This window comes from Mastigoproctus giganteus, chromosome 8, assembly GCF_048544385.1.
Source record: "Mastigoproctus giganteus isolate SK-2022 chromosome 8, ASM4854438v1, whole genome shotgun sequence".
Classification (NCBI taxonomy): domain Eukaryota; kingdom Metazoa; phylum Arthropoda; class Arachnida; order Uropygi; family Thelyphonidae; genus Mastigoproctus; species Mastigoproctus giganteus.
Genome location: NC_143582.1, coordinates 212,770,078 through 212,797,728, shown reverse-complemented (window position 1 = coordinate 212,797,728; position 27,651 = coordinate 212,770,078). Strand labels below are relative to the sequence as shown.

Below are 27,651 nucleotides of genomic sequence, written 5' to 3'. Positions count from 1 at the left end.
GCAAAATTAATAACCACGTGAATAAGATACACAAACCCCTTATCGCCCTCCCATACCATCAACAATAGGCTAGACGACTTCAACAGATTTTTAAAAATACAGATATCAAATTAATATTTACATCTTATAACAAATTAAGTTCTAAATTCAATTCATACAAGACAACATACGAGTATGGGGCACAAGATCATAATAACATTATATATTTAATTAGATGCCAATCAGATTGTCAAGCATGTTAAATAGGCAGTACAACAGCAAAATTAGGGACATCAAAAATTTCTAACACGCGTACATACTACCACTTTAATAGCTTCAAATCTAATTTAGCAAGTACAGAACTAACACAACATGTTCAATCTTATAATCATAACTCACTCATCGATTTAGCGATCACAATAGTTAAACTAAATTCCAGTTATAAAATCCTTCAAAACAAAGCCCTCGTCATTCAGTGGTTTAAGCGCCACACATCACTTAACATATTAAACAAAAAGATTCCCGCCAACTTCTCCCCTATTTGGAATTTGGCATGTATTAAGTTTCCGTGTGCACTGAAATGCATTTCGGGAACCCAACCTGTATATAACACACTTGCGCGCTCTCCCTTCCCCACTATAACTAACTGAAGACGATTTCGAAAGTCGCTCATGCACGGCTTTACCTTTTATCTCACTTAATTTAATTTATTTTAATTAGAAAACCATAGAATGGAAGGTGCACTTTCCTTTCTTAGAAAAATTTTTAAAGCCCATAACTTAGTTTTTAAATTTATAATCCCCGTAAGTTATTAGAATCTCTTAACCACTATGCACGTAGCAAAACTTTCAACCAACTAAGCAGATTACTATGAGGTGAGTGCTGAAAAATTAAGCTAAGCTATATCCACGGATCTAGAAGTATAACTTCACAATATGAGAGATGCCTGATGGTGTGCAGTGATATAGACTATAAAATATTTAAGGGCAAAGGCCTCATGCTACAAGGTACCTGTCCAGGTACCTCGTAGGTACCACCAGGGTACCTGCCTGCCCACCCACCGAAGAGAAGCCAACAAGCTTTGAAATGGTGCCATCTGGGTGGTGGTATCCACTGAGAATAAATAACAGTAGTCTTCTCCACTGGTGAAGTATTATTTATTCGAGGAGCACAATACCATGGGAACTCATTGTGAAGGTTCACAATATGAGATATAACCAAAACGATGCCAATTTAATTAATTAATTTAACTACTTTGGTAGATGGCTACGTTAAAATGATGCTTTTGCACTAACCTACATGTTAGTCATTCTACCTCGTAGCATGAGAGGCCTTTGCCCTTAAATATTTATACTTTGGTTCCTTCAATGACAGCAGTTAACATGGCTGGAGTCTGCTTACAGCATTGTGGTTTAGAGTTTTTGTATTTTATCTTTGGTGTGGCTGATGTATAAAGAATTATCATATATTCCAAAGATAAAAATTATATATTTTGATATGATTCTGTAGCGAAAATTTTCATAGATATGAAAGTAGTAATTGGCAGGTGGTTAATGACTGATTTAGCAGTTAACTATTAAACACCTATTGCATTTCATTTTGTATTGATTAATACTGTTTATTATTGATTCTCCGTTATTCTTAACGTTCTCATCATTATCTAGGGTGTGATTGCCCTGTGGATGAGAAGTCTGTAAATAAATAAATCAGAAATTTTGTAAAATAACCAATACTTACATGTCCTTTACTGTAACCACAGAGAAGACGACTAGAATCTGCATTAAAACCAAGTGATGACACTGAACCATATTCCTCTCCATAACCTGTATTACCCAAACACCATTTCAACACTTGCTGAGGATCTTAAGGATAATTTAAAGCAAATAAATTATAATTTAGGGATACAAATATATTAGGAATAGGAATAATAGTTAATTAAACTATATACTAAAATATGTTAAAATAAGTTGCAAAAGTAAAAGAATATAATACAACAATACTTTATAAATGACTAACCCTTTCATCAGTGAGCCTGTCATGCATGTTTGTGTTTATATTTTATATAAACCAACAAGAAGAATTAGTAAGGCTAATAACAACTGATCCCTAAATTATTAAATTAATTGCAACAGCAAGAAGAATTCTAACAGGTTTCTTTAGTTCATTAAATTTCATGTCACTTCATTAAACTACCAAAACGAGGAGGTCTTAAGAAACTATTAGAATGATGTGCTGGTCCATTTAGAACACTGCCTCCAGATATATCTACAGGAAATGGATTTCTCAAATGGCATCTTCAATAAAATAAATCAGAATGCATTAACTAGCAAGCATCTATATACGATTTAACTCCAAACTTTTAATTTTTTTTTTCATTCATTTCTTCTATTTTGTATTCTAGGAAATTCTTCCTCACTATTTACCGAAAATTGAAACCCTAAGGAAATTTAAATCTAATGCCAACAAGTTTCTGTTGTTCTCTTAACACTCAACACATCCATAGTACTTTGTACTAGAGTATTAGTACTAGCAATGGCCACAGGGTGCAAAGAACCCTATGGCTTATGCTGCACCAGCCAAAAAATAAAAATAAATAATAAATAAAAGATAAAAAAAAAATAATAATAAGAAGAAAATTTTAAAAAAATAAATAATTAATAAGAGAAAAAGAAAAGACAAGCTATGAGTTTCCCTCCTCCCATAGATAATTATCCAGCTGACCTTTGAATTTCCCCAAACTGTCAGCCTCTGCCACCCATGTAGGTAACTTATTTCAGTAATTTATAACTCACTGGCTAAAATAAAATTTCCTATAATCTAGTCTAAACATCTCCCCCATAACTTAAAATTATGGCCCCTAGTTCTAGAATCATTTATAACCGTGAAAATTTCATCCTCATTCATTTTACTTGTGCCTCTCAGAGCCTTACACACCTCAATCAAGTCTCCTCTAAGGTGCCTAGTTTCCAAGCTCTGCAACCCACATATTCGAAGTCTTTCCTCACGTGGATTCCCTTTTGCTGATCTCACCAAGAGAGTTACCCATCTTTGGACCCTTTCAAGAAGCACAATGTCTTTCTTTAGGTGCAGTCTCCATACTTGAACACAGTATTCCAAGTGTGGTCTAACAATAGCCTTATATAAAGGGATTATGACATCCTTATCTCTACTAGAAATTTTTCGATAAATCATCAATAGGACACCATGGGCCTTACTTGAAACTGTCTACACTGCTTAGAGAATTTTATGTATGACCATATCGTAACCACCAAGTCCCTTTCCTCCACTACCAGCTTTAGTTCAACTCCACCAAGTGTATAAGTTATTTTGGAGTTACTGTTCCCCAGATGTAATACCTGGGGAACAGTAACATTTTATGCTTCATGGCATTTCTATGTTTAGGGTCAAAAAAATGAAATAAAATAAAATAATAATAATAAAATATATATCTCCAAATTAATGGCAGAGAAGTAGGCAAGCAAAAATACTGCCAACCTAATCCAACACAATATTACTAATGTCAACCATTGCTTTTACACATTAGCTGCAGTTGTTGAATAGTAACATCCATTTTACTATTTAACTGATACCAGGAATGCACACTATCATAAACAAATGACAACTACATTACAATAATAAACATTACTATTAATTTTTGTTAGATACATGTGACTACCATTACAGCCTAAGAATAATTCATAAATCCAATGCATTCATAACAAAATTTTATTAGTCTAATACGTTAAGCATCCAATAAGATCAAACCTTTTCTAATGACAAAGTAATAATTACTGAGAACAAAAATTAATATATATTTATAAAGTGCTACTTACCGAAGACGAGTACTAATCCATGGAAGGTACCAATGGCAATAACAGACGATACAGCCTAAAAAAAAAAAAAATTTCACCATTACAAACTCACTGTGTAGATTACAATCAAAAATTACCTCTGCAATTTTAAAAAACAAATATCTCTAGACAGAGAACCAGTTATAAAATTTGCAATTATAAAGAGGAATTTTTTACTGATAACAAGCATTTTATATCACTTAAATGCCAACTCTAAGACATTCATTCATTCATTCATTCATTTATTCTCTCTCTCTCTCTCTCTCTCTCTCTCTCTCTCTCTCTCTCTCTGACAGTTTAATCCTGCACTATCCTAGAATCTCGTGGTTTCTTTTCACTTTCCTCTCCCAGGATTCTCTTCTAACTCTAACCTCATATTCAAATATTTGCATATCACTTTTGTTTCTTATGAAGTTTGTTTCCTATCTTAGTCTTTTCTTTATCATATTCATACCCACAGCTTTTATAATTGACTCCTTCTCAAGATGAACCCTACCACCATAATCAACATTTATTCATTGTTTTCTTAGGTCTTAATTTATGTGATATATCACTGACATTCACTCCAATAAACCCTAGAATCCTCATTTCTAACTTAGAATTAACACAATAGACATTCCATTGTAAATACAAAAAATTTAATGACATTTCAAGACAAAAAAACATTTCAAGAATTAAAATTCTCAACATCAGAATGATAATGTCATTCTGACAATAAGAATGTATTTTATTTTTGACCTACATGCATTAAATATTATATGTATGCAATACAGTGTCCATTATGTTCATTCTAAGTTACCTGCTAATTCCTATGTGATACTATAAAAACTAGTATCAGATTCATTTCTGCCTAACTGTTCTCTTCCGAAATGTTCTATGAGCAGTATTCAGCACTCTAACCTCTGCTCATAGAACATTTCAGCTAATTATTGCTGTCATTTCTTTCTACTGATTCCAGTCAGTTTGTCCTTATCTTTCAAATTTTCCCTTTACAGTTTCTTACTATACCATTACCTTTATTTCTCTTCCACATCTTTCAATTGTACAATTCTGCTTATTATAATAATTATTTTTCCAACATTAATATTTAAGCCTCCTCTTTCTAAACTTTTCTGCCACATCACAAATCTCTTTTATAGTTCATTCACTGTTTATGCCATAATGTACAGGTCATCAAGTCATCTACAAACAGCAGTGACCAGGGAATTTCTTTCTTTTTTTTTTTCATCAAAACAGTATAACAGTTCTTGGTTTCTTGATTTATTCATACCCATTTTTTAACCCTCCTGAAACCATATAAAATAACATTCAGAAGGTCCACTGTTCAGTTTGGTAACAAGAATTTCTCATTCCCTCTTAAGTAATTTTGATGTAGATCCTTCCTAAAATGAGATGCAACAAAATTAGTTGCCCTTCTCCAAGACTTCAGTTCAGCAAATTGCAGCATCCTGAAACTAAGCATCTATGAGATCTGATTGAGGTATTTAATAGTAATTGTAATAGTATTTGCCATATAGTGCAAGGAAGCCACAAGCTTTTGCTGCACTGGCAAAAAAAAAAAAAAAAAAAAAATCAGTGGATAAGAAAATACAAATTATGTGCTTCCCTCCTCACACAGGTAACTATCCAGTTGACCTCTGAATTTATTCAAACTGTCAGTCTCAACTACCTGCAAGGGCAACTTGTTCCAGCAATCAACAACTCGCTGGCTAAAAGAAAACTTCTTACAATCTTATCTAAACCTCAACCCTTGTAATTCGAATTTATGACCCCTAGTTCTGGAATTCTTTATAGGAATCATAAATCCAAATTACAGGGGTTGAGGTTCATATTATATTGTAGGACGTTTAAGGCTCCAAATGGAATGATGAAGCTAAATGCTGATGACATCCTTCCTCTTGCTCAGACAAAACACACAAGGAACATAAATTCGAGTTGAAGGTTGCAGGAGAGAAGTGTGGAAATTTGGTTCCAGTCCGTATGTAGCTGACTGTCAGAACAAAGTTCCATCTAGTGCTGTGGAAGTGGGTACTTTGAATAAATTTAAGGAGGAACTAGACAAATCATTAGACTCGTTGGATAGATGATGTGGGAAGTATTTTTTTTTTTGGTTGATGCTGTATAAGCTTACTTTATTTCATCATTTGCCACTACTAATACTAACAACTGGTGGTAGCCACACAGAGATATTGTAAAAATAATTTGCAGCATTATTTCTTACTACAGTCTGTCCTCGTATAGCACGATAGTTGTGTTCCTAGAAACTCTCGTGCAATGCAAAATCGTGCAATATAAACAACAGTCCCTATGGGAAAAGTGGGGTTAGGTGCCGACCACCCAAGATTGAACACACATTTGGAACCAAAACATTACCAAATACAATAAATAATGGGGTAATTTTAATCGTTATAAAAAATAATATATTTTTTTTATTTTTATTATATTAGAAAAAAGTATTTTTTACGAATCAAATACGTATTTTATTCGTAAAAAATTTATTATATTAAATAAAATAGTCGTAATAAAATACTTACGTATTTTATAATACGTAAGTATAAATTATAATACGTAAGTCGTAATAAAATGCTTACGTATTTTATTACGTAATAAAATATTGCTATTGCTTTTGCTTCTATCGTAAGCAAACTTGTTTTTTGTTTGATTTTCTATCCAAACAGATGACAGCCGTTCCATCTCTTCCAATTCTTTGTCTTAATCTAATAGATTTTAATTACACTTTGAGTTGTTCCCGCTATGAAAGTTGTTTTTATTTTCTCCGCATTCTTTGTAATTCTCGGCGTTGCCTCATTTAGGTCTGTAGCATGTGCAATATCACATGGTCTTTCATTTCGCTCAAAGCGTTTCACAATTTAATATTTTTTTTCTCTATCGACAGAGGCAGACTGGCCATAAGCCTTACCCGGGAAATCCCGGTGTGATTTTGGCCATAAACTGTAGTATGAGGCCACTATAAATTTTCCCGGGTAAGAATTTTTGATCCAGTCCACCTCTGTTTATCGATATTGCTTTTCTTTTTCTCTCTGAATCTGTAGTGTCTTCACCAGGACGCTTCCTTTTCACACCTTTTAAGCATTTTACTCATTTTTAGGGAATAAAGCACAATTACAAAACGAGGAGGCACCCTTAATACACATAAACAAAGCTGCGCGCCTCACATTTTACTAAAGCACATTTCTGGGGGTTACTACCATAAAACAATAAAAACAATTTCCAGTTGCGTTTCTGCTAGTGGAATCTGTTATAAACTGGTAGTAAACTCCATCTAATTGCATTTGCGATTATACCGATAGCTGGAATTGTGTTGGTTTTTACGTTATTATGGTGAAATGTGTTTCCCCTTCACTGATATAAAACATAAATACATTTTCAGAATCTTCTTCATTCCTATCGTGTTGCGTTCGGTTGGGGTGATTTCGCATTTGACTGCCATTTCTTGTAAATACAAAGGCGAATCGTGCATAAGCGAATTCGGTTCGTGCTATATAAGATAACATTCCCCTATTTATAAATCGTGTATGATCGAATTCGTGTAATGTAAACACGTGTTATACGAGGACCGACTGTACTTTCATTTTTGTAAGTACAGTCAGTCCTCGTATAGCACAATAGTTGTGTTCCTAGAAACCCTCGTGCAATATAAACAACAGGCCCTATGGGAAAAATAGGGTTATGTGCTGACCACCCAAGATTGAACGCACATTTGTAACCAAAACATTACCAAACACAATAAATAATCGTAATAAAATACTTACGTATTTTATTACAACTGTTACATAATAAAATATTGCTAATGCTTTTGCTTCTATAGTAAGCAAACTTGTTTTTTGTTTGATTTTCTATCCAAACAGATGACAGCCGTTCCATCTCTTCCAATTCTTTGTCTTAATCTAATAGATTTTAATTACACTTTGAGTTGTTCCTGCTATGAAAGTTGTTTTTATTTTCTCTGCATTCTTTGTAATTCTCGGCGTTGCCTCATTTAGGTCTGTAGCATGTGCAATATCACATGGTCTTTCATTTCGCTCAAAGCGTTTCACAATTTCATATTTTTTTTCTCTATCGACAGAGGCGGACTGGCCATAAGCCTTACCGAGGAAACCCCGGTGGGCCGGAAGCCGGTGTGATTTTGGCCATAAACCATAGTATGAGGCCACTATAAATTTTCCCGAGTAAGAATTTTTGACCCAGTCCACCACTGTTTATCGATATTGCTTTTCTTTTTCTCTCTGAATCTGCAGTGTCTTCACCAGGATGCTTCCTTTTAAGTATTTTACTCATTTTTAGGGAATAAAGCACAATTACAAAACGAGGAGGCACGCTTGATACACATAAACAAAGCTGCGTGCATGTAGCAAATGAATAAACAACACCGTAAAGGCAGAGATACACTATTAACACCTCACATTTTACTGCCATAAAACAATAAAAATAATTTCCAGTTGCGTTTCTGCTAGTGGAATCTGTTATAAACTGGTAGTAAACTCTATCTAATTGCATTTGCGATTATACCAATAGCTGGAATTGTGTTGGTTTTTACGTTATTATGGTGAAATGTGTTTCCCCTCCACTGATATAAAAAACAAATACATTTTCAGAATCTTCTCTTCATTCCTATCATGTTGCGTTCGGTTGGCGTGATTCTGCATTTGCCATTTCTTGTAAACACCAAGGCGAATCGTTCATAAGCGAATTCAGTTCGTGTTATATACGATATCGTTCCTCTATTTATAAATCGTGTATGATCGAATTTGTGTAGTGTAAATACATGTTATACGGACTGACTGTACAAAATAAATAGATTTAGAAACAGACAGAGTTGTGAATCTCATTTTTAATTACCCTCTCTAATATAATAAGGAACAGAAGACATATTCAATGTTCAAATAATTTGCATGCACAAAATATTAATGCTTTATCTGCTATACAATTCAAGTTATTTACCATTGAAGTTGGTTTACCAGCATTTACTCTTTCAGCTGCTGACTGCAACTGTGAGGAGACTCCTCTTAGTATCACATGTCTTAAGACTGAGCCATGAATACCATATAGTGGGCTTTTCCCTAAGTTCCTGCAAAAGGCATGAAATAAATAAATTATAACTTGCTAAATTTTACAAAACTTTTTAATAGACAAATTACAACTGCCATGTTTTCTGGTAAACAAATACAACCTTAAAAGGCTATTTTCAAATGAAAAAAATATCATTGTAGGTAATCTAACAAAGCAGATTTATTTATTTATACTTACAGAATAAAGTTATTTTTGCTTCTCATTAAACTTATCAAAACCAATGATATAAAAAATATGCTGCAAACAAGGTTCAAAAACTGCATTTTATTGAAGAGATCCATATAGCAGGTTTTATAAATGATCTTGTTATACAGTGTAGTCATTCCTTCCCTCCATCACAACGGAAATTCTTAAACATGCTTTTTTTAAGCTGTGATAGAAAGAGCTGTTAATGGTTCATTTCTGAATTGGCAAACCAATTATAACAGCAAGATGATAGCAAAACTTGTACTTATTTGCATTATTCAGGAATGCCTTCTAAAACAAAGTTTAGTGAAAGGTAAGTCATGCATTCTTCTAAACAATGATCTTTTGAGCAGTGTTGTGATTTGAGAGACAAATACTTTGGGAAAATACATGCTCTTATTTTTTTGGGAAATTTAATAAGAAACATTTCATCCTAACAAGATATTTTCAATCAAACATTTCTGATTTAAGTTTCTATCATATATGTAACTGTAGCCATTTGCAAATGTTGTTATATCTTATGGGGTCACATTGATGCAAACACACACCACATATGTTCACTTCATCATGTATGCATGCTTACCACTTTGTTCTATGCTTCCTATAGATCCTTTTGGGTTTTATACATAGTCCTGTTACCCACAGCAGATATTTAATTGTGAATTCAACTTTATACAGATAAACAATAGTTCTAATTTAGCATATCTAAAATCAGTAATTTTACTTTCTTTCCTTCCATTTTGAATTTACTGGGCTCTAAAGTATTCTTGCTCTTGGCCAATATCATAATCAAAACTTTCTCCTTATTAGTGTAAATTTACAGATAGAGGGAGTGTCTTCAGAAAATTGCACAATTACTAAACTTATTCTCCGCTTTTATGCATGTGAAAAGATTGCAATTTACATGCATTTGTAAACTGCAATATCAAAAAGCTCCAATATTGTAATGTTACTAGCTTTATGCATGCAGCATTCATTTCTCACTATAATTCCTGACACGTTATTAGCTAATTATTTTTTGAGAAGCTGATAATTTTTTTAGAAAAGCATAACTAAAATTTTTAAACTTAAAAAAAAAAAAAAAAAAAAACATTCATTTTAGAAAAACTAATGCAACTCAAATCTGATGGAAGGATTACCTTTTCTCTCCTTTACGATTCCGAGAGTCTGTACTGCCAACTGAAGTTGTTTCTCCTGCTTCCTGGAAAAGTCCCAGTTGACTAGAAAATTCCTCATCGCTAAGCGAAACATCATCTGTCTATATAAATGGGTGGAGAGATAATAAATTTTCTTCCTCCAAAACAACTACAAACCAATCTTAAATCTATACTAAGTGTATCTAGGTAATTACTTTCTGTACCAGATGTGAAAAAATATCTATCAGATTATTTTGATAATATGAACCGATAGGTAGATGAGGGGAAAAAAAAAAATTATACAAGCAGGCCCACACAGCACACTTTGTAAATCACTCAATATCTCTTTTTTGAAATAAAAGCAAGAATAAGGCAATCTGTAATAGGAGTAATTATCTACTTCATAATTTATTTATTTTGACATTTTAATTAAAAAATCATTTTTTTCTAAAACATTTCTCATCATCATCTTCATCCAAATCCATCACACCCATGGGTTTACAAGGTCACTATGAATAGTAGTAATCATACCATTGGGATTATCAGACTTTCATTCAATATTTTCCTCTATATATATCCTATTTGCTCTTTAGCTCTAAGAAGGGTAGGTGCAGTTTCCTGTAATGCTTTCTTGACTCCATCGATCCCTTCCTCTTGGTCTGCTTCCAAACCTACTGTGATTTGTTTTTGCTTTGAATATCCACTTAGCTAACCCCCTTTCTCCCCTCTTTTGTACCCAACCATACCATCTTAATTTGTTTTGCTTACTTTTGATCGAATGTTACTTGCCAAGATTTTTTCTTACTCAAAGAAGCAAAGTATAGTAAAGTTATACATCAACACTGATGGCAGAACTACTGCACAGCATTTTAAAAAAGGAATGATGCTAATTTTTTTTTTTATTTGTCTTTAAAAAAATGGAGTGTGTCTTATCCAAGGGTGTGACCTTTTCAAAAATCAAAAAAGTTTGCAGACGTGTGTGTGTGTGTGTGTGTGTGTGTGAGAGAGAGAGAGAGAGAGAGAGAGAGAGAGAGAGAGAGAGAGAGAGAGAGAGAGAGAGAGAGAGAGAGAGAGAGAGAGAGAGAGAGAGAGAGAGAGAGAGAACACTGGGTTTTCTGAAAAGAAAATTCAAAATTTTGTGTTTAAAACTCAACTTTATTCTTATTTTTACATAAATATGTAATGATAACTTTATTTATCATCAATTTGCTATATATATAGAACGAATAATTTGACCAGTTCCACTGGGGGTCTGTCAAACAGACCCTCTGGAACTGCGGACCCCAGCAGTTTGGGAAGCGCTGTTCTAAGCGCTGTATTCTAAGCCATATTCCAAACTATCCCTGTATTCTGGGAATAGTTTGGAATTGGCAGTTCTGCCAATTAGGATTGCACTGACAAATATTAGCATTACCCTCAAGATTTTTTTTTTTTAACGTAACTTTCCTTTTAGATTTCTAGATGGTTTGCATTAATAATAACTATTCACCCATTTTGCCAAATTGATGTGATACCCTGATGGTTCATCCAGAATCATTCCATGATCTAAAAGTGAGGGAACTGTAATCACCATCATGCCTATTCCTGCTGTTCTACCACTATAGACAGTTTAGCATTTATTCTAAACTCCCTATATTTCTACAAATGATAACAGCAGATGTTAGCAAAAAAGGCCTCTTGCATCAGAAACCCATTGCATCAATTTCTCTAATGCATCAGTGCCACTGTAATTAAGTCACTAAATGAATCATAAAATACAAAATTCATAAAAATGAACTGATATTTAATATAATTGTATATTTAAAATAATATCACATAAAAGTAATAAAACATATAAAATACTATAAAATTATCTAAAAGTATCTTAACAATAATAAATACAAATTCCAATGTTTTCTGAAGCCAAGGCTTTCTTCATCAGAGGATACATTCTGATTGCAACATACATGATATGGTCTCCAAAGTGGGATGAGCGAGATAATCCACAATAAATCAATATTTATTAATTATAAAAACTTTAGTTTTTCGAAACACAATTGAAAATAAATGTTTTTTTTAATACTTCAATATGCGACTTTGTTTGAGCGTGTGGTTTTATTTGATCATGCAATCGATCATGCACACTCAAGTACATTTGTTTTCTTTAACAATAATAATGTACAATAACAATGTACAATAAAACAATAATGTACAATAAGTACATTATTGTTTTCTGTATTTATAAATGATATTGATGATGGTATATCAAGCTTAATGTCCAAGTTTGCAGACGATACAAAGGTTGGCAGGGTTGTCAAGGACACTACTGACACTATGCTACTGCAACAGGATCTGGAAAGGTTGAGCAGATGGGCCGAGAGGTGACAAATAGAGTTATCACAGGTTTCCACTGTTCTACAAGTATAGTTAAACATTTACTAAGAAAGCCAAATGTGTGCATAGATGATTCAATTTTTTTTTTTTTCATTGGCATGCATTAATTAAAACTGTTTCAACCTGTTTTTCCCTTTTAATATTTCTATCTATATAATAAATGTCCATCAAACATTCACCACTTTTAGGGGAAGGCACACAGCCTCCTCTTTTGACTAAAAAATTAATCAGATAACATGAACATCTTATTACCACCAAGTGCTTAACTCCTCTTAATACCATTGCTATTCCACTTTTTAGGATTATCAAAGATATTTTCAACACTTAAGTGTCAGTTTTTCTAAACAATTCCACAACCTTTCAGGTTCTTAAAAAGAAGATAGCCCAATATTGTAATAATTTTGATTACTATTATCTATAGTAATTATCAACTGCACATTTCTTAAAATATTATCACTACCTCTTTTCCTATCTGTGCAATTTTACCAATAATTGCTTGCTGTTTTTGTTCTTCCACAGTGCATTTTTTTTTTTTTGCTATTTTTATATCAGGAAAAAAATTTCTGAATGGCACACCTGCACAATTAGCACAGATAAGAGTAAGATTCTGATGCATGATAAATGATGCAAATAAACATTCAGCCCATATAAACTAAAATCTTCACCTTGAAATGCTATATCTATTTTTGCATTTCTTTCTGTGCAGTGCACATTGTTCTTTTGCAAATGTCTCATTACATCCATGTTTCCCTCCACTTGAAATTAAAAATTCATACACTACATACAGAACAAAGCAAATGTGTTACCCTTTCCAGATTTTATAATACACAGAAAATCTTGCATGTCTTTCGAAATGTTATTTTGTATTTCTTTTCATCTTACTGACTTTTGATATCTCGCTGAAGAAGATTATTAATTAGCTTCACATTACACAAAAAAAAATTAGGTAAACACTACATGTAAAAAAGAAAAAAAATTGTTTTATATGTTCTGCTTATTTTATGTTGCATAGCCTAGCATCTGAAAGCCAATTAATTAGTCAAAGTGAGACAGTGTTAATGAAAATAAGTAGTAATTGAAAACTTAAATTCTGAATTTAACAAAGCCTTTTTTTTTTTTCCCCTTCCTCAAAAAAGAAACTAAGTCTCCATAATAAAATCTGGAGAGTTGGCAAGTATGAAATGACTCCTTGTGTACGTTTTTATATATATATATCTTATGCCGTCCAGTCAAAAAATATATACATTTCATGGTGAGAACCAGTAAACATGATACTGCAGATTCATGGCATGCAGTCCATAAAAATAAGATCAATACAGGCAAGGGATGTGATCTAACAGACATTGGAAAAAAGGACAACTGCCAGGTACCTGTTGAAGGGTTGCAGAATTACAGAAGCTGCAAATTTTGTGGGCTGTTTCCTGAATGCCATAGTTAAGGTATTCCAAGAGTGGACAGAGAGGCAGTCACCAGATCAATGGTGTGGTACCCACACCTCATCAACAGCTGTGGTAAACATAGGCTGTCCTGCCTTGTGAAAGCTGATAGACTGAAAAATGGTAGGATGGCTGACCAGCAGTGTTTTAAAGACCATAATCAAATGAACCCTCTTTTATATGAGCATCTGGAATAGGCACCGAGTCAAGGTGGCATCTCCATAGCCAGGTGGGAAGGAGCAGTAGTGCTTAGCACAAGCTTCTTGATTAGACCGGGGTTCGAGCCTGTCAGCACCAAATACAGAAAGGTCGGGGAATGACCAGCGCATATTCATGTAGCAATATGGCCTTAGTTGCTAATGCTGCTTAAAAAAAAAAAAGTCAAGGTACCCATGTTTACAGCCACCCGTTGACATCTAAGGTTTGCACCTAAACAGCATCAGTAGACCACATCAGAAGATTGGGAAAAGGTTGCCTTTCCCAATGAATCACATTTTCTGTTGCTGTGTGGATAACAGATGGAGGGTACCGTGTCAAATTGCAGAGAGGACTCACCGATATCCTGGTCCAACATGAACAGGAAGGTTGTGGCAGTGTTTTGGTATATGGGATGTTTCTGTGGGAATCTCTTGATGCCATCAACCCCTAGACCCCAGTCTGAATACACCCCTTCTTAGTGACTGTCATCTCAGATGGAACAGGTATGTTCCAGTAGGATAATGCACCCCATCGTGTTGCCAGTATTGTTTGAGTGGTTTGCCAAACAAGAAAATGACCTCCAGGCACTACCTTGACCACCGAATTCACTAGATATGAATCCAACAGAACCTCTATGGGATGATGTGGATTGACAGATCAAGCACATGGATTCTCCAACATGGACTGTTGCAGATCTATGGGTTGCAAATCCTCATGACATGGTGCAACACACCTCCTGCAATGTTCAGAGACTTTGTAGAATCCATGCCTTGCCATGTGGTGTGGTGGTGGTAGCAGCAGTACTGGTGGCAAGAGGAGATCATACTCACTTGTACATAGGCAGTCAGCGTTTTGACCGGACGGTATAAACTGGTGTTCAAAGAAAGTGCATTACCTAGGAATTTCACATTTCTAACCTTTTTCACGATATGTTGCATTAATGACTAGCATCGCAAATAGAATTATAAGCAAAAGATAGTTATTAATAGTTAAGGCAAAGCTAAGTAATATTTGACAAGTACTCCCAAAGCTGACCTTTATACAACAGTTTTGGTAAACACAACAATTACGGCTGAAATGTTATCAGAAGCCCTCAGTTTGCTTCAGTTTATCATTTTAAATGGAAAACAAAATGATAAGTTCAGGTGCAAATTAATATTTAGCTGAACTGCTTCTGGCCCTGATGACAGCAGCACACCATCAAGGTATTGATAATATCCAATTTCTGAAGATAATCAGTTGATTATCTTCAGATAATTCATGGGTCCAAACATGAATTATGGGTTCCTGAAGTTCAGAAAGGGTCTTTGCTTTCTTTCTGGCAACTGCAGATTCCAAATGATGCCAACAGTTCTCTATAGGATTCAGGTCTGGGCTGTTTCCTGGCCGGCTAACAGTTGTGATGGACCATTCTTCCAACCATTTTTTCACCTGTAACAAAATGCAAACACATTACTGTAGAACCTCTAATGCAGAAATGAAGCCAAAGTAACTATAGAAGTGCCTACTTACACTTTTTTCCAGATGACAAGGAGCAGAGTCTTCCTGAAATATGCAGTTACTTAGCAGGTTCAAATGGTCTCTAATAGATGGCAGCAATTTGCCTTCCATTATAACCAGGTATCCATTGGCATTTACAGAACCTTTTATAAATTGGAGGTGACCTACTCCACGATATGAAATGCACCCCCATATCATTTGGCTGGTAGGGAATTTCACTGTAGACACCATACAGTCTGGAGTATTCTTCACCATGTCTACAGCAAATCATTTGTCTCCCATCAGAGCCATGCAGATTGCATTTCTTTTCATCCGAGAAAATAACTAGACTTCCACTGCTCTGGAGTCCATTTCACATGCTCCTTACACCAAATTAATCGGGCCTTTTCATTTTTTGTATGAGGAGGGGCTTCTTCTGACTGTTACTGCACTTGCTTCTCTTTTTCAGCTCAGACAAAGCTTTACAGTTTTTAAGGCATAAGCACTTCAAAATGCGGTCCTGTTTTGGCATAGAGACTCGTTTGCATCTGGTTCCTTTTTTCCCCATCAGCAGAACCAGTATTCATGCGTTTGGAAAGAAATCTACTCACTGTCAACTGATTACTACAAGCAATATGACAGGAAAAACATCCTTCACATAAAGCAACAATAGCACTCTTTCTTCGTGGCATCAACTGCATGAAACTCACCATCCTGAAACAAGCAAGGAATGACTGAAACTCTTGCAGAGAATGCTTATACAGCTGAAAGTAACAGCTGATGCAATATGTCATCACCTATGCGTATCAATTTTATCTGATGTAATCTGTAAGAAATATTGCCATATACTTACATAATTCGGACGACAATTATAATTTTAAGGGCAATTCACTTTCTTTGAACACAAGTATATATTTTGTTAATGGTTTTGTTAAGGGGAAGTCTTGCCTGACCAATTTGATTGGATACTATGATGCAGTCACAAAAGAACTGGATGCAGGGAATAACTTTGATATTATATACTTGGATCTTAGAAAGGCTTTTGATACTGTTGAACATGGAAGACTGCTGCACAAATTGGAGCAGTGTGGCACTGGAGGCAAATTGCTGCTATGGATAAAGGGTAGTTGAGGGGGAGAAGACAGTGTGGTAATCAATGGATACTGTTCATCGCGGACTAATGTTATTAGTCCACGATGTCCCTCAGGGTTCAGTATTGGGTCCATTGTTTTCTGTATTTATAAATGATATTGATGATGGTATATCAAGCTTAATGTCCAAGTTTGCAGACGATACAAAGGTTGGCAGGGTTGTCAAGGACACTACTGACACTATGCTGCTGCAACAGGATCTGGAAAGGTTGAGCAGATGGGCCGAGAGGTGACAAATGAAGTTTAACATTGACAAATGTAAAGTACTACATATGGGAAACAGCAACCCCAGAGCAATGTACCAATTCTATGGTACTACACTGACAGTGGTAGAGAATGAAAAGGACCTGGGGGTGGTTGGGCAGGCAGATATGAAGTTCTCTGAGCAGTGCGGACAGGCTGCAAGAGTAGCTCATGGTGTATTGTCAATGATATATAGGAATTTTTCTAGCAGGGATAAGGAGGTGATTATTCCCTTGTATAAGGCAATGGTCAGACCACACCTAGAGTACTGTATACAGGCCTGGAGGCCTCATTTCAAGAAGGATGAGGAGCTGCTGGAACGAGTACAGAGAATGGCAACAAGATTAGTGAATGGAACAAAGGGGTGCTCTTACGAAGAAGGCTTAAGTTTTGCAAATTACAGTATCTGGAGACTAGGCACCAGCGAGGTGATCTGATAGAGGTGCATAAAGCCTTGAATGGTTTGAGCATGCTCAATGCTGATGGGATTCTCCCTCTTGTTCAGAATAATCACCTGAGAGGGAATAAATTCAAATTGAGGAAAGAGATGTAGGATAGATGTGCAGAAATTTGCCTTTAGCCAGCGGGTGGTTGGTTGGTGGAACAGACTTCCATCCCTTGTAGTGGAGGTTGATAGCCTAAATAAGTTTAAGGCTCAGCTGGACAGGTATTTTGAACGAACAGAGGGGTGAAGTGGAAGTGGGTTTTTTTTTTGGCTGATGCTGTATAAGCTTGCTTTCTTGCATCAAATGCCTCTGCTAATGCTAATGCATTTTGTACTTGAACTTCAATTTAATTTTGTTTTGCATTTTTTTATTTGTGATCTTTTAAAATTATATGCGATTTTAGATATAATGACTTCCATGTAAATGCTTTATAAATAAAAAATATATATATTAAACATATATTTAATTTTTTTATTCCGGGGTGCGCAGTAGTCGTTTTAAGTAGAATAAGGGTGCATGACCGAAAATGTTTGGAGCCCACTGCTCTATATAAGTGCATGGCTCAGCTGCTGCAGTGGCAAAGAGCAACTCCCATCACAATCCTGCCATGGCACCAGAAGTATCTTCATCTGGATCAGAGTTTCCAAAACTGGGGTCCACAGACGCCTGAGGATCCATAGACCAGTTAAAGGGGTTCTGTGAAATGGACCCTCTGGAACTGGTAAAATTATTCTTTCTATGTATAGCAAATTGATGAAAAATAAAGTTATTATTATATATTTATGTAAAAATAAGAATAAAGTTCAGTTGTTTTAAACAAAACTTTGAATTTTCTATCATCCATATCATCCAAGTTTTTGAATTTTCTTTTCAGAAAACCCAGTGTTCATACACATGCACACAGAGAAACATGAATATTAGCATTAGTTGAGGCATATGATGCAAGGAAGCAAGCTTATACAGAATCAGCCAAAAAAAATTAAAAAAAAACCCTTCCCATTTCACCCATCCAGTCACTCCAAATGTTTGTCTAGTTCAGCCTTAAATTTATTTAAGCTATCAACTTCCACAACAACAGATGGAAGTCTGTTCCAGCAATCAACTACCCGCTGGCTAAAAGCAAACTTCTGCACATCTATTCTACAACTGTCTTTCCTCAATTTGAATCTATGCCCCCTCAGGTTCTTAATCGGAGCAAGCAGAAGTATCCTGTCAGCATTGAGCCTGCTCAAACCATTCAAGCCCTCATACACCTCAATCAGATCACCTTGCAGGTGCCTAGTCTCCAGGCACTGCAATTTGAAGAACTTTAGCCTTTCTTCATAAGCACACACCTTTGTTCCTCTCACCAATCTTGTTGCCCTTCTCTATACTCGTTTTTGCAACTCTATATCCTTCCTAAAATGAGGTTTCCAGATCTGTATGCAGTACTCAAGGTGTGGCCTAACCATTTTCTTATACAAAGGGATAATCACCTCCTTGTCTCTGCTAGCAAAATTCATATTTCATTGATAAACTCCATGACCTGCTATGGCAGCAAGTCTGCATTGCTCATAGAACTTCATATCTGACTGCACAACTACCCCCAGGTCGTTTTCATTCTCCACCTCCCTGAGTGTATTACTACACATTTGGTACGTTCCTCTTGGGTTACTGCAACCCATATACAGTACTTTGCATTTGTCAATGTTAAACTTCAGTTGCCACTTCTCAGCCCATCTGCCTAACTTTTCTAGATCCTGTTGCAGTCACATACTATCTTTACTGTCATTAACAACCCAGCCAACATTTGTATCATCTGCAAACTTGGATATTAAGCCCGATATACCTTCATTGATATCATTGATAAATACACAAAACAACAATGGGTGCAGCACCAAACCCTGGGGGACTCCAATAATAATATTGGCCCACGTAGAGCAGTGTCCATTTATTAATACTCTCTCCCGTCTCCCACTCAACCATCCCTTTATCCATTGCAGCAACTTGACCTTAATGCCATACTGCTCCAATTTGTACAGCAGTCTTCCATGTGCAACAGTATCAAAAGCTTTCCTGAAATCGAAGTAGATGATATCAAAATTATTTTTTGCATCCAGTTCCTTTGTGACCACATTGTAGTATCCAACCAAATTGGTCAGACAAGACTTCCCCTTAATAAACTCATCCTGTGTCTGAACTATTACAGCAGTCTTGTCTAGATGATCCTGTATCACCTATTTAACAAGTGACTCCAATATTTTCCCTGGAACAGAAGTTAAACTAACAGGTCTATAATTATTTGTGTCACCCTTTGAACCCCCTTTATGAATTGGGGATACATTTGCACATCTCCAGTCCATGGGGACCTCCCCTGAATTAAAGGATGCTCTCATAATTATGGCTAAGGGTTTGCTTACTTCCCTCGCTGCCTCCTTCAATATAACTGGATAGATTCCATCTGCCCCAGGTGCCTTTTTTATGTTTAACTTCAACAATTTCTCCTCCACTTTGCTCTCAATTATTACAAAATCATTTAGCTCCCTGCCAGAGTTTGATAAACTTCTGGCATTCCCCTCCCTGAATAACTCCTCATGTATGAATGTAGATACAAAATACTCATTCAGTTTTTCAGCTACTTGAGTAGGATCATCAATAGTCGAACCATCATTGTTAAGTGGACCAATCTGATTCATCCTCTTCCTTCTAGAATTTACATAAGTAAAGAACTCTTTGCTGTTTTTCTTTGCATCCTTTGCCAAAGATTTCTCATAATCTGCCTTTGCCTGCCTAACCTCCTTTGTGACTTGATTACAGACTAGCATATATCTGCCGTAGGCTTCTGTGTCACCTGATAATTTATATGCATCCCATGCATTTTTCTTCTCTGCCACGAGCCTCATTAATTCATCTGACATCCATTTAGGATTGAACCTTGAACAGTATTTCTTAGTTGGCATGAAAAGTGTAGTAGCCTCCAAGATAAATCCCTGAAGGCTTCCCAATTAGAATTCACCATTGGTAACATCATCAGTTGATCCCACTGTATAGAATTTAAAAACTGTCTGAGACCACTGTAGTCACCTTTACAAAAGCAAAAACCCTTCCCTTTACCCTTGATGGTAGTTACATCTTTAAGTAAAACCCACATCAGTACACTGTGATTGCTGTCACCTAGTGGTTCCTTTATTTGTAAATTCTTAATGCATGAATAATCACTGCTGATAATCAGATCAAGAGTGTTACTCCCTCTGGTAGTCCCTCAAACATGTTGCTGTAGAAAACAATCGTCCAATAAATCCACAAGTCTTGCTAGCGTGCGAGTGACCAACCCACACGTTCCATGCAATATCTAGAAAGTCAAAATCCCCCATTACAAGACATTCTGATTTACTGGCCCACTATTTTTCTGTGCAACTGTTCATTGTACTCATCAGTCATTAGGCCTATAACACACTCCTACTCTAATTTTCCCTTTCCCAGTGTTTATGTCACACCAAACAGACTCGACATTGCACTGTCCACCCATGTCAACTGGATGCACTTCTTTAGATTTTGTTTCTTAACTAACAGCATAACCCCCTCCTCCCTTCTTACCCTATCTATCCTTTCTGTACACATTGTACTTCCCAAATTCCAATTCTGTACTGCTTATATCTGTGTGACACCATGCTTCTTCCTTTGATGCCTTGATCAACAATTCAAATTCATCAAATTTATTTACTCTACAGTTAGGTCCCATTTTACAACTTTTCATATTAATGACTGATTCAAAATATTACTTAAGAAATTGGAAAAAACTGAATATAACAAAAAAATCACAACTCAGTAACACATTGCAGCAAAGCCTATGAATCTAAACATGCACTAGGCATTACTTTTGTTTTTCGTGGTGCATTATGGGTGGAATGACAGCAATGCCTAGAGTTGTTTACGTTCAGTGAGGCGCCTCCGTAGCCAGGTGGACAGGAGCAGCACTGCGTAGCACAAGCTTCTTGATTAGACCGGAGTTCGAGCCTGTGACCACCAAATACAGAGAATGCGGAAAGGTCAGGGAATGACACCACATATCCCTGGGGCGATATGGCCTTAGCTGCTAATGCTCCTAAAAACCAAACTACTACTACTACATACGTTCAGTGCACCATGTTGGTTTCGTTGAATTTTCCCTCAATTTTAACGGGTTACACAGTGTTATTATAGTGCTATTTCTCATTAATAATAATAATAATGTTTATATAACCATGAGCTCTAAGAGAAGGGCGATGTCTGTGCCGGGAAGCACAAAACAAAGCATAAAACACTAACAATTAAGGAGAAAATGGGTGTGATTTGTCGCATGGAGTCTGGAGCATCAGTCGGATGCGTGTAAGGCATTGAGTTTAGCGCCTTTTACTGTATTAACGATTATGAACAACGTTGATAAAATAAAGTGCACACACACACACACACACACACACACACACACACACACACACACACACACACACACACACACACACACACACACACACACACACACACAGGGATAACAAATGTGTCATCCTCCAGAACAACTTATTCATGCAGTGAGACAATGGGGAAAAAAATGGAGAAATTGTTAGTGCTGTGGATTGATGATATGAATCAAAATAACATTCCTGTTACACAGGTGGTAATTCTGGACAAGGCAAAGCCGTTATTTGACGAAATATGTGAGGAGTCTGGTAGCTTGTTTGTTTGTTATTTGGTTTTTAGGAGCATTAGCAACTAAGGCCATATTGCTCCGGGGATATGCAGTGGTCATTCCCTGACCTTTCCGCATCCTCCGTATTTGGTGGTCACAGGCTCGAATCCCGGTCTAATCAAGAAGCGTGTGCTACACACTGCTGAGTCCAGTAGCACTGAAACATTTATGGCCAGCAAAGGGTGGTTTCATCAGTTTAAAAAACCATTATAAAATTCACAATGTGAAAGTGTCTGGTGAGGCTGCTCGTGCTGACGTTGCAGTGGCAGAAGAATATCCTTCCAAATTTAAATGTTTAATAGACGAAGGCAACTACCACCCTGATTTAGTTTTTAATGTAGACGAAATGGGGCTTTATTAGAAAAAATTGCCAAGTAGGACGTACATCGCCTGTGAGGAGAGGTCTTCTCCTGATTTCAAGGTTGAAAAAGATCGGTTGACATTGTTTCTGGGTGGCAATGCATCGGGAACATTTAAACTCAAACCGATGTTGGTGTACCATTCACAGACAGCTCGTGTAATGAAGGGCATGGTGAAGACAACTTCCTGTGTTTTGGCGCTCTAACAAAAAGGCATGGGTGACTCAGACAATTTTTAGCAAATGGTACACCTCGTACTTTTGTCCAGAGGTTGCTCAATTTTGTGCAGCAAATGACTTGCCTCTCAAAGTCATGTTGGTGCTGGACAATGCCCCAGGACACACAGTCAACCTCCAAGAAATCCACAATGACCATTTGGAGGTTGTGTATTTGTCTCCCAACACAACTTCACTTTTGCAACCGATGGGCCATGGTTTAATTGTGACCTTTAAGGTGTATTATTTGTATATGACTTTCAAAAGGGATTGTTGAGGCTGTGCAGTTTGATATAACTGTGAGGGACTACTGAAAGTTGTATAACATCCTGAATGCCATCACAAACATCGATTCTGCCTGGGAGGAAGTGTCACAGTCCTGCATGAATGGCATCTGGTGTAAATTATGGCCCGAAGCAGTGATTGATTTTGTAAGGATTTAGCCAGTTTCGGAAGTGGCTAAAGATGATTCTAGCATGGCTAAGGATGTTGGCATTGACAACATTGATCCAGTTGATGTTGACCAGTTGCTGGAGAGTCACTTTTGAGAGAGGAATTGGAGGAACTGACTGTGCAACTTCAACAACATGAGGCTGACACACCAGATGGAGTGAAAGAGTTGGAGCCAATCAGAACATTAAAAACAAAACATATTCAGAGTGCTCTTGCCAAAATTCGTAGTGCATTTGATGAACTTTGTGATAATGATCCTGATTGGGAACGTAGCCATGGCATCCAAAGAGGTGTCAGCATGATGTTGAAGCCCTACCATAACATCTTGGAAGAAAGAAGTAGGAAGTCACACCAGATGTCAATACTACAGTTCATGACAAAGGGAAAGGAACCCTCAGAACCCGATGACCGTCAACCAAGAACCTCCCATTAATGTTGCCCCATTATGCCATTGGCACATAAAATATCAGTGAAGTAAATAAGTACTCAAGCGATGACTCCACAGGACCAAAATAAGTTAAATTTTATTTTATTAATTGTTTTATGTATAAGTATAAATAAAACGTGCATTAAATGTTTAAAATATTTAAATATTTATAAAGAACAGAAATAACAGTACATACTTGGGAAATTTTTGGGAATTTTGCAACCTATCTTGTTCAATTACATTATAATTTAGTCTTGTTTTACGACTTTTCATTTTACGACCCTGTTTTGCTGGAACCTAACCCTACCATAAAACGGGTCCTACCTATATTTCTAGCATTGGTATACATGCACCTGTTCTTACTCTTAGTTACCCTAACACAGCCCATGTATTTACTTGTTCCATGATGAATCCCAGCAGATCTTGAAATCCCCAGTAACTTGCTCTCTAGGCTGCTACTCATTACAACAGAAGAAGTGCAAGAATCACTTTCGCCTGGACCTTTACCTTTAGATGAACCTTGGTTAGAAGAGGATGCAATAGGGATCGTCTGCTGGCATAGCCCATACGTGCGACGCATGATCATGCCAGATATTGTTCTGGGTTGGCCCATGTTGTATTGGGTAGTCAACTCTTCAACAGTGTTGTGCCTGTTCGCCTGTATGAGTCGTCAGACCCGGCACTCACCTGTAACACAACCTTTTTGCTGACCATTGCAGATTTGCCGTCAAGTCGACTTGACCATTTTGATGCCATTCCTGGTACACTTTAACTACGGCGGCTCTCGAACACCCCCACCAGTTCAGCCTTTTGGGAAATCGAGGCACCAGTTCATCAAGCAACCACAATCCGTCCTTTATCAAAGTCCAATAAATCCTTCTTTTTACTCATCATGCTCGGAATTTTACTACCTACTGAACCAATGAAACCTTATCTATGCTACATAGGTAGACTAACTCTGCACTCTCGTACCTCATGTGGTCAACGGGTCACATTCAGTTTTCATAGGGGTGGTCATAATTAAGTGATCGTTCAGTGTATAATAATCTATCTTGCCAAAGTACTGTCTTCAAAATATTTTTTAAAAGTCAAAGCTTTCTTCCAGGAAGCTGCATGCAGAGGATATAATATGATTTTAGGATCCTAGAAATATGTTCTATTATGCAAGATAAAAGGGGACAGACTGTTTTAAGAGTAACATGGGAATCCCTCCTAATTTACACTCTCCCCCCATATTAGCACACCAACACAAGGTTTGAGGGCTTTGGGTATGTGGCTTCCAGCTACCTGCAGGAAGCCACACACTCAAAGACCTCAACGATTTTACCCTTTTAATTTCCATCCATCAATCCTCTGAGGTACTAGTGTGACCATGACCTGTCCATCAACGTTCCTGCCATACTTTTCTTACGCATCAGTTCATAAGAAATGCATAATTTGTGAACTGGCCTGACTTGCAAACATAGGCTTCCTGTAAACCATGGTAATAATACGTGAGCCAACCCTCCTAATCAAAACATCCAAGGCAAGATGCTATCCACTTCTGTCTCAGAGGTAAATTGAATGTCTGCTGAAAAATTCTAAGCAAATATCTTCAAACACAATCTAATATATCTATATGTACATTGCAAGACTGACAGACAGATGGATGCTAGCAAATTGTACATAAGTAAATCATTCATTGAAATATAGAGGAACATTACCATAAACACACACACACATTAAACTGACAACCAAAAAAAACCAACAACCATATCAAATATTTCAAACATCATTGGAAGCACAATGGAAAGCTAGACATTAGCAAATTGTAAACAGATGAATAATTAGCATTAGTAGAGGCATCATGTGATGCAAGAAAGCAAACTTATAAAGCATCAGCCAAAAAAAAAAAAAAACCTTCCCATTTCACCCATTCATTAACACCAAATGTTTGTCTAGTTCTACCTTGAATTTATTTAAGCTGTCAACTTCTGCAACGACAGATGGAAGTTTGTTCCAGCAATCAACCACCTGCTGGCTAAAGGCAAATTTCCACACATTTATTCTACAACTGTCTTTCCTCAATTTGAATTTATGTCTCCTCAGGTGACTAAATTGAGCAAGAGGAAGAATCTCATCAGCATTGAGCTTGATCAAACCATTCAAGGCCTTACACACCTCAATCAGATCACCATGCAGGTGCCTAGTCTCCAGACAGTACAATTTGCAACACCAATCTCGTTGCCCTTCTCTGTACTTGTTCCAGCAGCTCTACATCTTTCCTAAAATGAGTCCTCCAGACCTGTATACAGTACTCAAGGTGTGGCCTAATCACTGCCATATACAAGGGATAATCATCTCCTTATCCCTGTTTAAAAAAATTCCTGAATATCATTGACAAGACACAATCAGCTACTCTTGCAGACTGTCTGCACTGTTCAAAAAACTTCATATCTGACTGTACAATTACCCCCAGGTCTTTTTAATTCTCTTCCATCATGCATTACCATCATGCATCATGCACGATAGGAGGGAGTATATGATGAGAGCCCTGTCAATCAATTCGGCCCTGGAAAGATTGTGCAGGGCTCAAGGGGTAGAATTTTTTTCAGCCTGGTCTGTACTTGTTAACAGGAGAGACTGCTTCTACAGGGATGGGATACACTTAAATAGAAAGGGTGCAAGAATGTTTGCTGATGCTATCGAGGCAATGTTAGGTGGGTCGGAAAACTGCTAGATTGGGGGGATACAAGGACTAATAGATTAACAGTAGCCACTGGCAGAGGTGAAAGTGATTCTTGCACTGCTTCTATTGGAATGAGCCGCAGCCTGGAAAATAAGATGCAGGATATTTCAGAGACTGCTGGGAATCATTGGGGTACAAGTAAACACATGGGTTGTGTTAGGGTAGCTAAGAAAAAGAACAGGTGCATGTATACTTGTGTGTACACCAATGCTAGGAGTTTAGTAAATAAATTTGATGAATTTGAGGTATTGCTCAAAACATCAAAGGCAGATATTGTGGGGATTTCAGAGACGTGGTGTCACACAGATATAAGAAATGCAGAACTGGAATTTGGGGAGTACAATGTCTACAGAAAGGATAGACAGGATAGGAAGGGAGGAGGGGTTATGCTATTAGTTAAAAAACACATAAAATCCAAGGAAGTGAAGCCAGTCGACATCGCTGGACAGTGCAGTGTCGAGTCAGTTTGGTGTGACATAAGCATTGGGAGATCAAAATTGAGAGTAGGAGTGTGCTATAGGCCTAATGACTCTGATGAGTATAATAAGAAACTGTTCGGAGAAATAGAGTGGGCCAGTAAATCAGAGAGTCTTATAATGGGGGATTTTAATTTCCCAGATATTGACTGGAATTTGGGGGCTGGTCACTCACACAGTAGCAAGGCTTTTGTGGATTTATTGGATGATTGTTTTCTACATCAGCATGTTCAGGAGGCAACTAGAGGGAGTAATACTCTTGATTTGATTATCAGTAGTGATTCTTCATGCATTAAGAATCTGCAGATAAATGAACCACTTGGTGGCAGTGATCACAGTGTGCTGAAGTGGGAGTTACTCAAAGAGGTAACTACCATTAGGGGTAAAGGGAAGGTGTATTGCTTTCGTAAAGGCGACTACAATGGACTGAGACAGTATTTAAATTCTATACAGTGGGATCAACTGATGATATTGCCAACAGCAAATTCAAAATGGGAAGCATTCAAAGAACTTATCGTGGAAGCTACTAGGCTTTACATACCAACTAAGAAATATTGTTCAAGGTTTAGGCCTAAATGGTCGTCAGATGAACTAATGAGGCATATGGCAGAGAAGAAAAATGCATGGGATACATACAAATTAACACGTGACACGGACGCCTATGATAGATACAAGTTGATCTGTAACCAAGTTACAAAGGAGGTTAGGCAGGCGAAGGC

The 27,651-nt window shown here is 36.7% G+C and overlaps 1 protein-coding gene across 1 annotated transcript in view; it reads right to left on the bottom strand.

The window, feature by feature from the left end:
- Vps8 (vacuolar protein sorting 8) overlaps positions 1–27,651 on the bottom strand; it is a 286,412-nt gene that overhangs the window by 240,717 nt on the left and 18,044 nt on the right. The window contains exons 3-6 of the mRNA XM_090380461.1: positions 10,263–10,365; positions 8,793–8,911; positions 3,813–3,867; positions 1,717–1,841 (exon numbers count right to left, since the gene is read on the bottom strand). Of these exons, the coding sequence (XP_090236587.1) occupies positions 1,717–1,841; positions 3,813–3,867; positions 8,793–8,911; positions 10,263–10,365 (402 nt within the window). The remainder of the gene's footprint in view (positions 1–1,716; positions 1,842–3,812; positions 3,868–8,792; positions 8,912–10,262; positions 10,366–27,651) is intronic.